The sequence below is a fragment of the Anser cygnoides genome, chromosome 1 (assembly GCF_040182565.1).
Source record: "Anser cygnoides isolate HZ-2024a breed goose chromosome 1, Taihu_goose_T2T_genome, whole genome shotgun sequence".
Lineage (NCBI taxonomy): Eukaryota > Metazoa > Chordata > Aves > Anseriformes > Anatidae > Anser > Anser cygnoides.
Window position 1 is genome coordinate 195,537,181 of NC_089873.1, and position 13,367 is coordinate 195,550,547.

General features: G+C 45.4%; 1 protein-coding gene across 2 annotated transcripts in view; it reads left to right on the top strand.

Annotated features, from left to right (window-relative positions):
- The first annotated feature begins 2,515 nt into the window (after nt 1-2,515).
- GUCY1A2 (guanylate cyclase 1 soluble subunit alpha 2) overlaps nt 2,516-13,367 on the top strand; it is a 171,033-nt gene continuing 160,181 nt past the window's right edge. Inside the window, exon 1 of one of the 2 annotated variants that reach the window (XM_066989833.1) lies at nt 2,516-3,108. In XM_066989833.1, the coding sequence (XP_066845934.1) occupies nt 2,821-3,108 (288 nt within the window). In that variant the 5' untranslated portion in view covers nt 2,516-2,820. The remainder of the gene's footprint in view (nt 3,109-13,367) is intronic. The other variant, XM_048078173.2, reaches the window with a different exon arrangement.

Genomic DNA, 13,367 nt, shown 5'->3' on the forward strand with positions numbered 1-13,367 from the left:
CTTTAGCTCAAGACATCTCGTGATGGTGTTTAGTACTTTTCCAGCTGGTGTCTCTAACTGATCTCATGTATTTTAAAATCAGGAATCCCAAACAGAGTTGCAGTAGGCAGATTGCTGACATCTCTGACTGCAGCAGCTAGGTCTTCCAGGAGTGCTAAAGGCTAAGGCTGAGCAAAATAGCCAATGAACAGCGACACTGAGTCCAGGCTTAACCGAAGTGCTGCTTCAGCTGGAGCAATCGAAGCCTTGAAGCCCTAATTGCATCTTTTACTCTGAATGGTCAACTCCAGTGTCTAGATGCTGAAGGGAAATGTCTTTTATACTCCCGAAATGAATTGCTTTGGTACATGAGTGCATTCATTTATAATAATCCTGACCTCAGGAACATTCACTGAAGCAAAGCATTTCCCTTCCCATTTCAGGGTCGCCACATTACAGACACCAAAGGAATATGGCCATGAGCAGCATGAAGAAAGTCATTTTTAATGCTGCAAGGGCAACTCAGAGTGCTGTCAAACACCAATGATAAGTTGCACTGGGAAGTGCTACATTAAACTTTGCTCCAAGAAAAAGTGGAAACGGAAGGCTTAAAAAATGTCAGTTTCATCTTCTTGCAAGCATATTTCCCCAGGGCTGAATAAAATGCAAATATGCCCACGAGCAAGTTGCTTACCCTAGTCCTACAGTTGAAGTACTGCACATGGAACCAGTTGACACTTTGGTATTTTAGCAGTTTAGATTTATAAATATGCATTTGCATTTTCAACACCAAACCATGTGGCTCTTGCCCAGTTTTCCCTGTCACTGCAGCCGCCAGGAAACCAGTGGAAGCTTGCTTTGCTGAGGACTGTATGATATGGTCTACCAGAAGGAAATATGTTTAATGGTATTTGAAGCATGAGAGGGAAGTTATCACCTTAACACAGAGCATCCTGTGCTTGTTTGAGTGGTTAGCACCAAAAAGACACCTCCCAGCCTCTAAAAAATGCTGAATCCTAAATGGCCAAATTCTCTCCATGGCAGGAGCTTGGATGGAGGGCTGGCAGGGTTAGTGCATCCAGGCCTCATAGAATCTGGCAGAGAGAGCATTTCTTTAGAGGAAAGATGGAAAAGACAGAAAAACTTGTCTTCTATGGACTAAGGTACCGATGAATATTGTTACTCACTAGAGAGGAGGAAAGACAGAGGAGGACAACAGATCAGAAGGTTCATGTGGGGATTAACTTTCAAGTGGAGACATCTCTGATTCCTGTCCTAATGCTGCCCAGGGGATCACCAGGACTGCAAAAGAGAACCTGTCTGCTTCCCAAGTGTAACATTTATAAGAGACCAGAAGGCAGCACGGACCACCCTGGCTTTATTATACATGCTTTCAAGCTGCAGGCTTCAAGCTGCAGAGGTTTAAAAACTGTGCCATGGCAAAAGGAGACCCATTGTTTCTCTCACTCCATATATATTCCTACAGAAAGAAGAAAGTTGAAATAGAAACTGGGTGAGCCAAGAGAACCAGGGATGATGACACTGAGACACCCCAGAGAGGGCTGCCTTGTCCTAGTTAAAAGCAGCTTGCTCAGCCACAGCCCCGCGTCCCTTCTGGATGCAGACACAGGGTTTGTGCTGCCTCGGGCCATGCTCAAGGCTGCTCCATGCCTGTGGAGATCTTCCCAGTCTCTCAGTGGGTTTTTGTTTAGGCTGTGCTCAGACATTTAACAGGATGAGGTGGTAAAATGTATGCACTAATGTAACAGAAAGGTAGAATAAAAACTATCCTAGAAAGATTGCCTTTTAAAACAAGATTTGTTTAGCTGAAGATAAATCAGTGGTGGTCTGGATGGCAGGATGAACCACTGAGATCACATTTCCTCGCAGCCTTTTTGCCAAGAACTACAGTCATGGGACAATCACGGCTGCCACAAAACTCTTCAGGTTCCTTCAACCTGCCTGCTTGGGTAGGGAAGGAGACCCCTTGCATTGTCTTTAAGGGTGTCATCCTACATCCAAGCTCCCCTGCTTAGTTTCCTCCACCCCTCTCATTTTCCCTCTCGTAGCACAGAGCTGCGGAAGGAACACAGTCCCTTCTTTTTCGGACACGACCCCAGCGTTAGCAGGGATAGGCGGCAGGAACTTTTGCCACTGAAACCTGACGAGCGCGCTGCAGCCTCCCCCTCTTTCCCAAGCCGCGATTTTCCCACGAAAAGCCGCTCGGAAAAGTTGTCGGGAGCGGAGGGCCGGCATCCCTCGCCCTCGGAGGCGCCGCCAGCCGGGGCTCGGGGAGCTTTGCAGGGAGCTGTCCAGCACCGCCGGGCCGGCAGGCGGCGGGGACGGGCTTGGGGTCGGGGCCGGGTTTGGGGTCGGGTTTGGGGTCGGGATGCCCGCGGCGGGAGGGTCCCGGGTGTCCGCCAGCCCCTGCGGGGGGACATCGGCAGCGAGAGGCGGGGAGGGGGGAGGCGGGCGGAGGAGGAGGAGGAGATGGAGGAGGAGGACGAGGAGGAGGAGGAAAGGGCTCCAAACAACACGTGATCCCCGCGGAGCAGCGAGGGAGCCGGGGGAGGGGAGAGCGAGGGAGGGCGGCGAGGCAGAGGAGGGCAGCGGCCGCCGCTTTAAAGCCTCCCGGCGCCGCACCCGCGCTGCCCCCGGCCGAGCGCGGAGCTGGGAGCGGGGCTGAGCCGGCCCCGGCCCCGACCCCGGCCCCGGAGCCCCCCCAACCGGGGGCACCCCGCGGCCATGCGAGGCGGCCGCCCCCGGCGCCCCGCGGCTCGGCGCTGCTGCCCGCCGCGGCTGCCCGCCGCGCTGCGCTGAGCCCCGGCGCCCCGCGGCACCATGTCCCGCCGCAAGATCTCCTCCGAGTCCTTCAGCTCGCTGGGCTCCGACTGCCCGGAGACCAGCCCCGAGGAGGAGGGCGAGTGTCCCCTGTCCCGCCTCTGCTGGAACGGCAGCCGCAGCCCCCCCGGCCCCTCCGATCCGTCCCTGGCAGCCGCATCCGTCTCCATCACCGCCGCCGGCTCCGCCGCCTCCGCGGCCAGCGCCGGTGCTCGCCGCGCTCCTCGCCGCCGCCGGGTCAACCTGGACTCGCTGGGCGAGAGCATCCGCCGCCTGACCGCCCCCGCGGTGAGTGCTCCGCGACCCCCCGGCCCTGCCACGCAACCCCCCGGTGGCTGCGGGGCTCCGCTCGGCTTGTCCCGGGCTGCCGGAGCATCCCCCGCCCGCGGTCGGGCCCGCGCTGGGTGGTGGGACCGGTGGCGGATAAGGGTTTTTTGGGGGGGAGAGGGGAATGAGGCACGTCCTGGCAGCATCTTGATGCGTTGAGGAGGGTCGCGAGAACCTCTTGTCGCGACCTGGTGCGAGCGACAATTCGGGGTGAAAAGTTGCGTGCGTTTACACGGTGCGTGGCACGCTCGTTCTTCCTGCACCATACAGGAGACGTGAACTTGGCGCGTTTACAGGGCTTTTCCACACCGAGCGAGGTAAAAAGAAAGTTTTGACGTGCCGGTCAGAAATATTTCAGCAACAGATTGCCCTGTGCCTCACGGATGCACAGGCATTCCTGAGAGATCAGTTTCTTCTAAGTGTGCTTTGAAATCCATGACTTGTTATCTTGATAGCTACACCTGTAACCGAGAGTCAGTGAAGCATTGTGCAAGCTAAAATAAAGAGTGAATTTGGGTTGAACCCATCGAGTACGTCGGCATTGCTTTGGGAGACTGAAAGCAATGGCTCAGGAGTCGTGGTAGTTTCATGGAGAGCAAACAGAAGGTTGTTCTCCAGCCTTACCATCACGGTCGTGCTACACTCCTATCTGTACCTCTGTGACCGTCGCTACATTTCCCTAATAAAGTTTCAGCTGCAACTGAATGCTTGCTGCTTTCTGAGATAACATGTTAAGCCATAAAATGCTAATTGCAACAAGTAGCTTAATCTGTTAGACAACTGCATCTGCTAAATTTTGTGGCATTGGAATATCTTTTGGCATGTTCTTATTCAGCTTCAGAAATTACTTACAAGTCGAGTCACCATCTGCTATTGGTTTGCTTTGGTTATAATGTACTCTTTTCTGTTCAGCCTTGCTTGAACCAGCTAGATCAGGGTAGACAAGCAGGGTAGAAAAGGGGAGAAGTTAGCAGTGCATTACATAGCTAATAGTTGTCCGGTTTCAGTAAAGACTTTTCTTTCCCATTGATTTTTTTTCTCTCTCTACTGGGAATCTGGGCTTGTAGTGCTGAAATTAATAGACGATATCTCAGGTGGCTTGTCTTGTTTTAGTACAAAAAAAAATGAAGCTATTTAATTTGATAATAATACAACGGTATAATTAGAGCATGTGTTACCCAAAATATTTGAAGTATTCTTAAGTAGCTCAGTGCAGTATTTTTAGATAACCTTAGTATTTGTATTTTCCCAACTTTGACTGTTACCTCCTGTAGGGAAATGCTATAAAAGAGAACTACAGCTTTACAGCTTTGATGCATTATTGAATTTGTCTGAAAAATAAAGACATTCTGTGACTTGAGAGATGGGAACAACTTCGATAGGTCTTACAGTCCTCTTTCCTTTGTGCTCTCAGAGAAATTTCACTTAAGAACGCAAAAATTCCTTCCAACCTCGCCTTGATGTCCCAAACAACAGTTTCCATTGGCTTCCCTAAGAGATAATTATAACAGCCCATATTGCTGAAATCTGCATATTTTATTTTATTTTATTTTAATGTGTGATTCATGTGATACACGTTGTTCAAAACCTTCTTTTTTGTCTTGGCATTGTAACTACTGCTTCATTCCCATCTTCCACATTTTGGCATAAATTAATGTGATTCAAGTCAGAAAAGTCATGTTGGCACAGTGATGGTGTAAGAAAAGAATTGGTCCCCCATCTTTTTGTTCTTGACCCTGAGAAATCACTTTTCAGGTGCTTTGCTATTTTGGTGCATTTTTTTCCTTGTTGAGAATCTTTTCTGTGCTGCTGAATATCTGCCTTCTTGCAACAAGTCAAGTTACCATCTGTCTAACACTTCAAATCTGATTATTTTGTCGCATCTGCTAATATAAATCAGGAATAACTTCAATTAGAAGTTAAAAAAAATACTTTTCCTATAAAATTAGTGTCAAATGATAGTCACTCATTATTTTTAAAATTAAAAGGCAAGTCTGAAGGGTGCAGTCACATACGTTCCTTCTGAATGAACAGATTTAATTCTTTTCTATAGGTGTAGATATGTTTTTATTCCATAATTCTACAAAAACAGATTTCCGTTAAGTATATAAGCGTGTACTGATGCATATATGAGTGTGTGTGTATATATGCTATATGTATTGCCTGCAATGGCTTGATGTGTTCACTTCCAGCATTAATGCTGCAGTAATCTGTCCCCATCCCAGTGCTGAGCACTTTCAAAGTTGAAGGACGCTACAGGTTCCTGATGTTTGTACTTAACCTTAATTTTGTGTATTCCTTTGCTGATGGCTAGGACTGAGGTACTGATTAAAATTACCATTTGTGTGTTTTCACCGATAAAAAATTCCCTGCGTGTTTAATACTGCAGAGGTGACGTTGTTTCAGTCTCGGTAGCAGGGGCTACTGCTCGGGGATGCTCAGAGCCTTGATCTGGGCAGGAGGAGCATCCAGGGGTTGAAGGAGTCGTACTGTAAGGGATGTCCATGGGGCAGTGTAGCAAGAGGGCTGTGCAAGAAGGCTAGGTCTTATGAGGAGCGGTAGTGCAAAAGAGTGTATGAAAATATTATCTTCTGTGCAATGCATTCATGAGCATGAGTACAAACACACTGTCAGTGGAAAGGCAGATTCTGTAGAGTGAAATGCCGTAACGAAGTATTTGAGATATTTTATACCCAAATACAGTGAAAAGAAGTTACTACATTCTGTATCACTTGCAATCTTGCTCTCAAATTTAGGTGAGCGTGACTGCACAACTATTACTTCTGGTGGAACAATGGGAAAAAAATTAAAAAGTGAAACCTTAGGTTTGCAGGTTTTAATCCAGCCTCTTCTGCTTGCTCCTGGAGGACAGCTTCTAGCACTTTCCAGCACATGTGATTTTCCAGCTTTTCTCTTAAATGTATTTTTAGAGATTTTCCTGCCGTGGTTATTCTAGAGGATGTAGGGGCCTGACCCTCAATCACCACAGGTTCGGTTTACATTCCAGTAGGTTCTTAAAGGTTTTCTGACATGCCTGGATGGCTGAAGGATGGACGCTGTTCATTTGGAACTTGCTTACCCCAAACCCTCTTTTTTTTTAATAGCCAGAAGTAGGAGGATAGTAAGGTTCACCTCCCACCAAAGCAGCTGCATAATTCGGAGAAGCGTATTTGGTGGTGAGGAGGATGAGCAGAGCTCCATGCGCACCCTACTGCAGGCGTTCACGAGTAGGGCGTGCAGGCGAAGGGCAGGCAGAGCAGTGTGGATGTGAGGAGGGAGGCAGCTTTTGTCCACAGCCTCACCAAGCAGGCAAGCTGTACACATACCAAACAGTGCTTGGAGCTGCTGCATGCATCCCACCTGAAGGCCAACTTCACTGGGTGAGCCGTGGCACTCAGCAGGGGGGCTGAGGCTCGCTGTGCAGCTGGGAGCCGCAGCCCAAAGACTCAGGACAAGCAGCCGTGTCTAGCATGGGCTGTGCTCAGCACTTGGCTGGGAAGGTGATGTTTTGTGGGATCAAATGCAGCTGCTCAGCATGAGAAACCCCAAGTCCGGGTATTGCACACACTCTGCTCTTGCGACTCCTTTGTCTCACGAGATCATGGCCAATGCATATTGCTCGATGTCTGGCTCTGCCCTCTCACAGCTTTTCATCCCTGTGATGTTCCCACAAAGCGGAGCCTGTAATTGTGTAGGCAGCTCCTACCCACCCTAATGGCATTCAAGCACCTAAATCATGTTCCTGGCTGGGCAGACATCCCTGCTGTCCTCTGTCCTCTGAACCACCACCACTGAAGGATCTTAGCTTTTATACCCTGTCAGAGAAATATGAGGCTAGATCCAGCAGCCGTCAAGACAAGTAGGTGCCCTTCTTACGGGGCTACGTTTGCATTTTTGGAGATAAATAATAAAATGCTAGGAACTCAGTAGGTACACTGATTTATGCCCTTGTTTTTAAGAAATCGTCTGCAATAAATAAATGTACATCACAAGAGAATTTAATGATATAGTTTTCTTTTAATTCCAGCTTTATTGTTGTGTTCTATTTTAAAGGATGAATTTTACACCCAGAGTGACATAAATTTTGATTAATTATAACTATAATGATGATATTTTCTCCTGTTTATTCTCATCCTCAGTTTTTCTGCCTTTAAGGGCTCCACTATATGGGAATGGTATCCTGGCACCAGTGGACGCAGTTTTATTCTTTATAAATGCCATTTATTATCTTACTAAATTCTAGTTCCTTGCAGCAATTTTCACATTTGCTCCAGTTCTATCTTGACTTGTATCCAATACCAGGCTGAAAATAGAATCAAAATCAGAAAAAAAAATACAATTTGTCACTGATTTGAAAAGTCAAATACTCTGCTCCCATCTGAGGGGCATGGACTACCCTGAAGGAGTGGAGAGTGATTGGGCATGCATTCAGAGGAGACTATGTACCCCGAAGCGCTGTGCTGATCTTTCTGGAAAGAGAGTTACAGCATGACACAGCATTAGACAGACTTACATTTCTGGTTGATTTTATTTTCTGAATGGCCTATGTAACATCTCTCTTGAACTGTAAACATTATTAAGTGGAAATCACTTCTGGTATACTTTTCTGTTCATGCAGAATTATTCCTGATATCCTTTAAAGGCTCAGTTGAAGACACATTAAATTAAGAACATTTTTTTTCCTATTTAAATTAGGAAGCTGCTACTGGCTTCTGCCAAATAGATTGAATTTAAGAATTGGCTTTTTGCTTTTTCCTGATAATGGGAGAAAAAAAGAACATAAAGACTATCATTTAGGTTCGTGTGCGTGCTATTAATTCTGTCACTGCTGAAACTTCAAATTGTTTAATTGCAAATGAAACCTCCAGTGAGCGGAGGTGGGGTTTTGGTGGAGAAGTGCAAATGTAGCAGCTCAAACCAAGCCCGGTTTCATCATAAGCCTCTACCACTTACTCTTAAGGAATAACTACTCTTGTTAGTAACAATAACAAGTTGTTGCCACTAGTACAAGAGTTAGTGTTGATTTTTACATGAAAGTTTGAAAAAAGATTGCACGTCTTCTGAGCTCGTCATGACTCACATTAAGTCATCAGGTATACCTAAGCTTTACTGTTGTAAGAATAACTTCTGCCTAACTTTGTGAATGAAGTAGGATAATGCTAATGATATCCATATCAGCAGTGTGACTGGCTAATTCACTTAATAGCCCATGTTGGATGAGCTTTACGTGAGTAACATCCTTCTCAGGAAGATGGGTGTGAAGGAAAAAAAGCCTTGAAAATGGTGGAGAAAGGCACATCCAATGAGAAACTCCTAGTTTCTAATTTCAACAAGCAAATAGGATTAATTTTTCAAAATAAAATAAAGTCAGACTTTTGCCCAGTACCTTTCAACTTACCAGAGAGAAAAAACATTCATACACGAGGTCACATGTGCAGCCTGTAGCCAGTCAATTTGCTATTTCATAGCATGGAACAGAGCCGGGGAACATTCTGGGAAATGTTAATTTTAGAATCATGATGGGTTTTGTTTGTTTGTCTTGTTTGGTGGCTAAACATCTCATGCATCTCATCTCAGCCTTAGCAAATAACTTTTTTTTTTTTAAATTAATTTAGCTGTACCCAGAGGACTGCGGCCTTGTATTGACCTTGGTGAAATTTTGTTTAGGGTGAACTTGAATATTTCACATCTAGTACTTAGACTGTCCATAGTGATAGCTGCTTTCTTAATGTTTGTAGTCCCAGGCTGAAATCTTGACTTTACAGAGCCTGGAAAAAAACACTTCTCTGAAAACATTCATACTTTGCAGGCATCTCTGCTGCCTGAAGCAGATACCATATCAATATATGCCCCTAAATTGCAGTGTACAGTCACGACTACATCAAAACAAAGGTGAGTATCTGTCATCCACAACTACTTGAGCAGAGAGGTACTGCTTCACAGCAGCTCAGTGTAGTCCTGGTGAAACTTGGAAAGCCAACACAGAGACAAGCCCTCTCTTTCCTCTTGTGCTAACGTTAGGGGCTGTTATATTATGCTATGAGGAAAAGAAATAGTTCTCATATCCAAGTTCTTTCTAGACGTGTCTGCTTCCAAACTTTTAAAAAAATAAAAAAATTAAACATGGTTCTTCCATACAGCTCAAAGCACCTTTGCAGCTGAGCATATGAAATTAGGCCCGGTTATGCTGAGGACAGTCGGTTTGTGCAGCAGAAGAAATTCCTTTAGAAGCACTGACATGTAAAGCCTTCCATTTCCTACCTGTCTCCTAGCATAGCACCAATGATTTTATGAAGTAGATGTGAGTTGCTTTAAAAATCAAACAGGTGGCATTGGAGGTAGATTATCTATTATGCTCTCACCTAGTGAATGTATTCTTTTTGCAACACAGAACAGATCTTCTATTCATCCCAGACATGGCTGAAATTCAAAAGATGAACAAAGTGATCCCAGACAGTATTATAATGGATAGCACCCTGAGATATGTATCCTTCACTGTCGAGGAGTTAGACTAGATGAACTAATAGGCAATTTCCATCCATAATGTCTGTGATGCTTCTAGTTGAAAGGCAGCTGGGGGTGCAGGAATTATAACTTCTAATTATTAGTTATTTCTGTTTTATTTCTTTGGAGTGTTTGCATTGTTATTGCAATGAAATAGTATGAGGTAAAATTATCGGTCTCAATGTTTGTTTATTAAATTAATGTGTTTTCTCTGATGTGAAGAAGTATTTCACTGTGAGACTACCCCAGTTTGTACAAACTGAGGAGCAGAATGGTCTCAGGTTTTGATACCAAGTGACCCTGAGCTCCAATGCTGTACCTTTACCTCGCCCCATCTGGACCACTGTGTGCTGCTGTAGTCATGCTGGTCCACAAGCAATTGGTACTTTTATATAAATCACAAAATTCTGGAGTCAGAAAGCTGGTTTTCATGAAGAAAAAATAAACTTCTAGCTTGCATAGTTACAGAGAAGAAAAGTGAGTGCATCCTAATGGTTCAGAAGCTAGAGAGCAAAAATAATATATTTTTCCTGATTATTTAAAGCACCGTTAAACCCCCAAAGATGATTCTTTTAAAATTTTCAAATGGTTCCTTATGTTGGGTCTCAGCTTCTCCATTTCTGATTTTTGTCTGGGCCCTTTCATTCCATTCTGCAGCTATTGGGAAGATGATGGGGAGGGATCCTGCCTGTACAGGATCTGTGAGGACCTGCTAGGAAGCCTGCCTCCTTTCTGCATCATCAGTAAAAATTGTCAGATACCAAAGGAGCTTTCTTTTCATTTTTCAGTTCTGTTTTTCCCTAGTAGCAGCAATTTCAATACTTATCTCTGCATGCCTGGCTTTTGGGAAATGTTGATAAATGTTTGTCTTTAACTGGAGCCTTGATTCTTTGTTTACTGCCTCTTTAACGTCAATATTTGGGTGACCAGAAGAACAGTGAAAGAACAGCTTTCCACTGCTTTCATGATCCTGGGGTAAATATTAAAAAAAAACACAACCAAACATACAAACAAACAAAAAAAACCCTACAGATATAAAACTGGCTATTTTTCCATTTATTTCCTTCCAGATGGGCCAGGTGCATACCAAATCACATGTGCTTAGAGCTCTGTAATCACCTATGCACAGAAACTTCACTAGAGCTGGTTTTGAAATATGAGAAAAGAGGTGTTTTTCATTAATGAGAGATGCCCAGCAGTGAAGCTGACAATTAAAATCTTACACATCTGCTGAGTTAGTGATTGAACATTACAAATTTGAAACACTTAAAGCTTTCAGCATCCAAGTGCTGATTTGGCTGAGGTCTGTGGTAGCTTATTTCTCCTGTATGTGATGCCTCTAGAAAGGACATTGCAACTCCCCAGGGCAGAGGAGTCTAGAGGAGCCCCCTGACTTTACAGACTTCCTTGAAGAAATACTGATAGAAGTGAAGTGGTTTCTAGCTGAGACTATTATGCTCTTCAGTGCAACTTTCACGTTTAAAATTTGTAGCACTCAAGTTCTTAAGAGCATGACTGTTAAACCACTTCTGAGGTTCAGCTAGGAGCCACTTAGCTTTTATCAGGGAAAATCTTTAAGGCCATGTTAGGATTAAGGAGAAACTGTGTTTGGCTGTTCTCTCAGCTCAGACCTCCCCATTCCATACAGTCCCTTTCTTATCTGGTACTACCTGGTCATCTTAAGTTGCAAAAAGAATGGGATGGAGAATACAAAACTGCATTTATGTAAATTTAAACTGAGTCATCTGGAATACTCTGCGCAGTACTGTCACCGCATGGTGGGGTTTGTCTGTCCTCACATAAGCATTTAAAAGATGTGTCAGTCTACAGCAATCACTCAACATCCTACGTAGACAAAAGAAACAGGTATTTCCAAAGACTAAGTCTTGTATTAGATACCAACAGTAAAGTGAAATGAGTCACTTTGGGTACCTACAGTTGGGCAGCACTTTGGGTACCTACAGTTGGCCATTTATTTCCAAAGGCGTTGCAATCAAGTGAGAGACATTTCAGAGGCAACAGGCTATGGTTCAGGAATAGGCCAAAGTCTCTGTCCTCAGAGAATAGATTGGAAAGCTTAAATTTGATTGCCTTGGGAAAGACATTTATAGCAAGGGATGCAATTAAAGTGGAAGCCTTTTCTCCTTTGTCTCCAAAACCTGAGGCAATGAAGTTGAAAGAAGGGAAAATTAATCAAAAAAAAAAAAAAGATTTTTTTTCAGACAATGTCTGTTTAAACTAGAATTCTTTTTCAAAGGAAGTTGCCTGAGTAAGAAAAATCAAATTGAATGCTTCAAGATCATTTAGACAAATATCTTCATAAACATTTTCCTCAGCTAGTCTTAAAAACACCTCTGAAGCTATACCCCTAGTTTCAGGTCTTGGACCAGTTTCGCACTACTGTAGAACAGGGTGAGGTTTTCCTCCAAAGGCATCCTGCAAGGCGGGCACTGCGAACAGAGGGGACTGGTGGAGTCACAGTGGCTGTCGCAGTGTCGTGGCCAGAATCCCTGCCTGCTGCTGTGCAACAGCATCCTGCTCTGGTTTAATTGCCGAGTTGCCAGACAGAAGAGCTGTAGGAGGTGGTGAGGGGGCTTTGTAGAGGTCCTGCAGAGCCAAGAGCCTGAGCCCCACGTTGCAAGGAAAGAGGAACAACTAGAGAAAATCCTTGAGGGTCAGGAGTGGAAACTCCTGAGATGGGGGAGGCTGGAGGCTTATTACTTCTGGCCACGCACCTAGGCACCCTTTTCCACCTGTGGTTCAGCAGTTATGGAGCAAATGCAGTGCCCTGGGAAGAGGTGGGAGAGATGACCTACCTTGCCATGAGGCATCAGAGCCAATTGAACCTCAACTGCTAGAGGCTCCAACAAAAAGGAGAGTAGTAGTTATCAGAAACTGTCTCCCGAGGAGACAGAGGCATTCATCTGCCAGCCTGCCCTGCTGCCTCAGGAGGTTTGCTGCTTGCCAGGAGCTCAGACATGATGTCGCAAACAGGCTGCCAAGACTTGTCTGGCCTTCGACTATGAACCCTGCTGCTCGTCCATGTGGGCACCAACTATGCAGCCAGGAGAGACCTTGAGAATATCAGAAGTGACTACATGGTTTTGAGGGCAAGGGCAAAGGGCCTGGGGGTCCAGTTGGGGTCTCTTTAATCCTGCCGATGAGGGGGAAAGGCTCAGGTTGGAGTGGACACATTTAGTGAGGCAGTCCCTGTGGCTGGTGTTGCTGGCAGGGCTTTGATCTCTGTGGATGTAGGGCACTCACTCTCTGAGGAGTAAAGACTACTGAGCAAGAAGGGATTTATCTGACAAAGAGGGGTGAGGATGTCTTTGACAACAGGCTTCCTGATCTTGATGAGGGCTTCAAACTATGTTTGTTTGCGAAGGGTCTACATTGTCTGAAGAGAAAGTGGTGGTGGTGGTGGGGGGGGCAGTGAAAAATATCTGGGGGACAACATGGTGGAAGAGGTTCTTGTGCTTACTTTGTGAAAGCAAGATGACCAGGGGCCCATTTTAAGGAACAAATAGGTGACACTGAGCTTGGACCTCATGCGTTAGCACATACATCTTTGTGTGGGATGGCTTTCAGGACAGGAGTGCTGCAGGGAATGGACACAGGATGTTCATGACGGACAGGCTGGGAAGGTGAGGAGCACGAGCAGCTCTCTGTGCAAAGGAGTGACCAAAACGTGCAGACAGTTGTCTTTTGATGGGGCA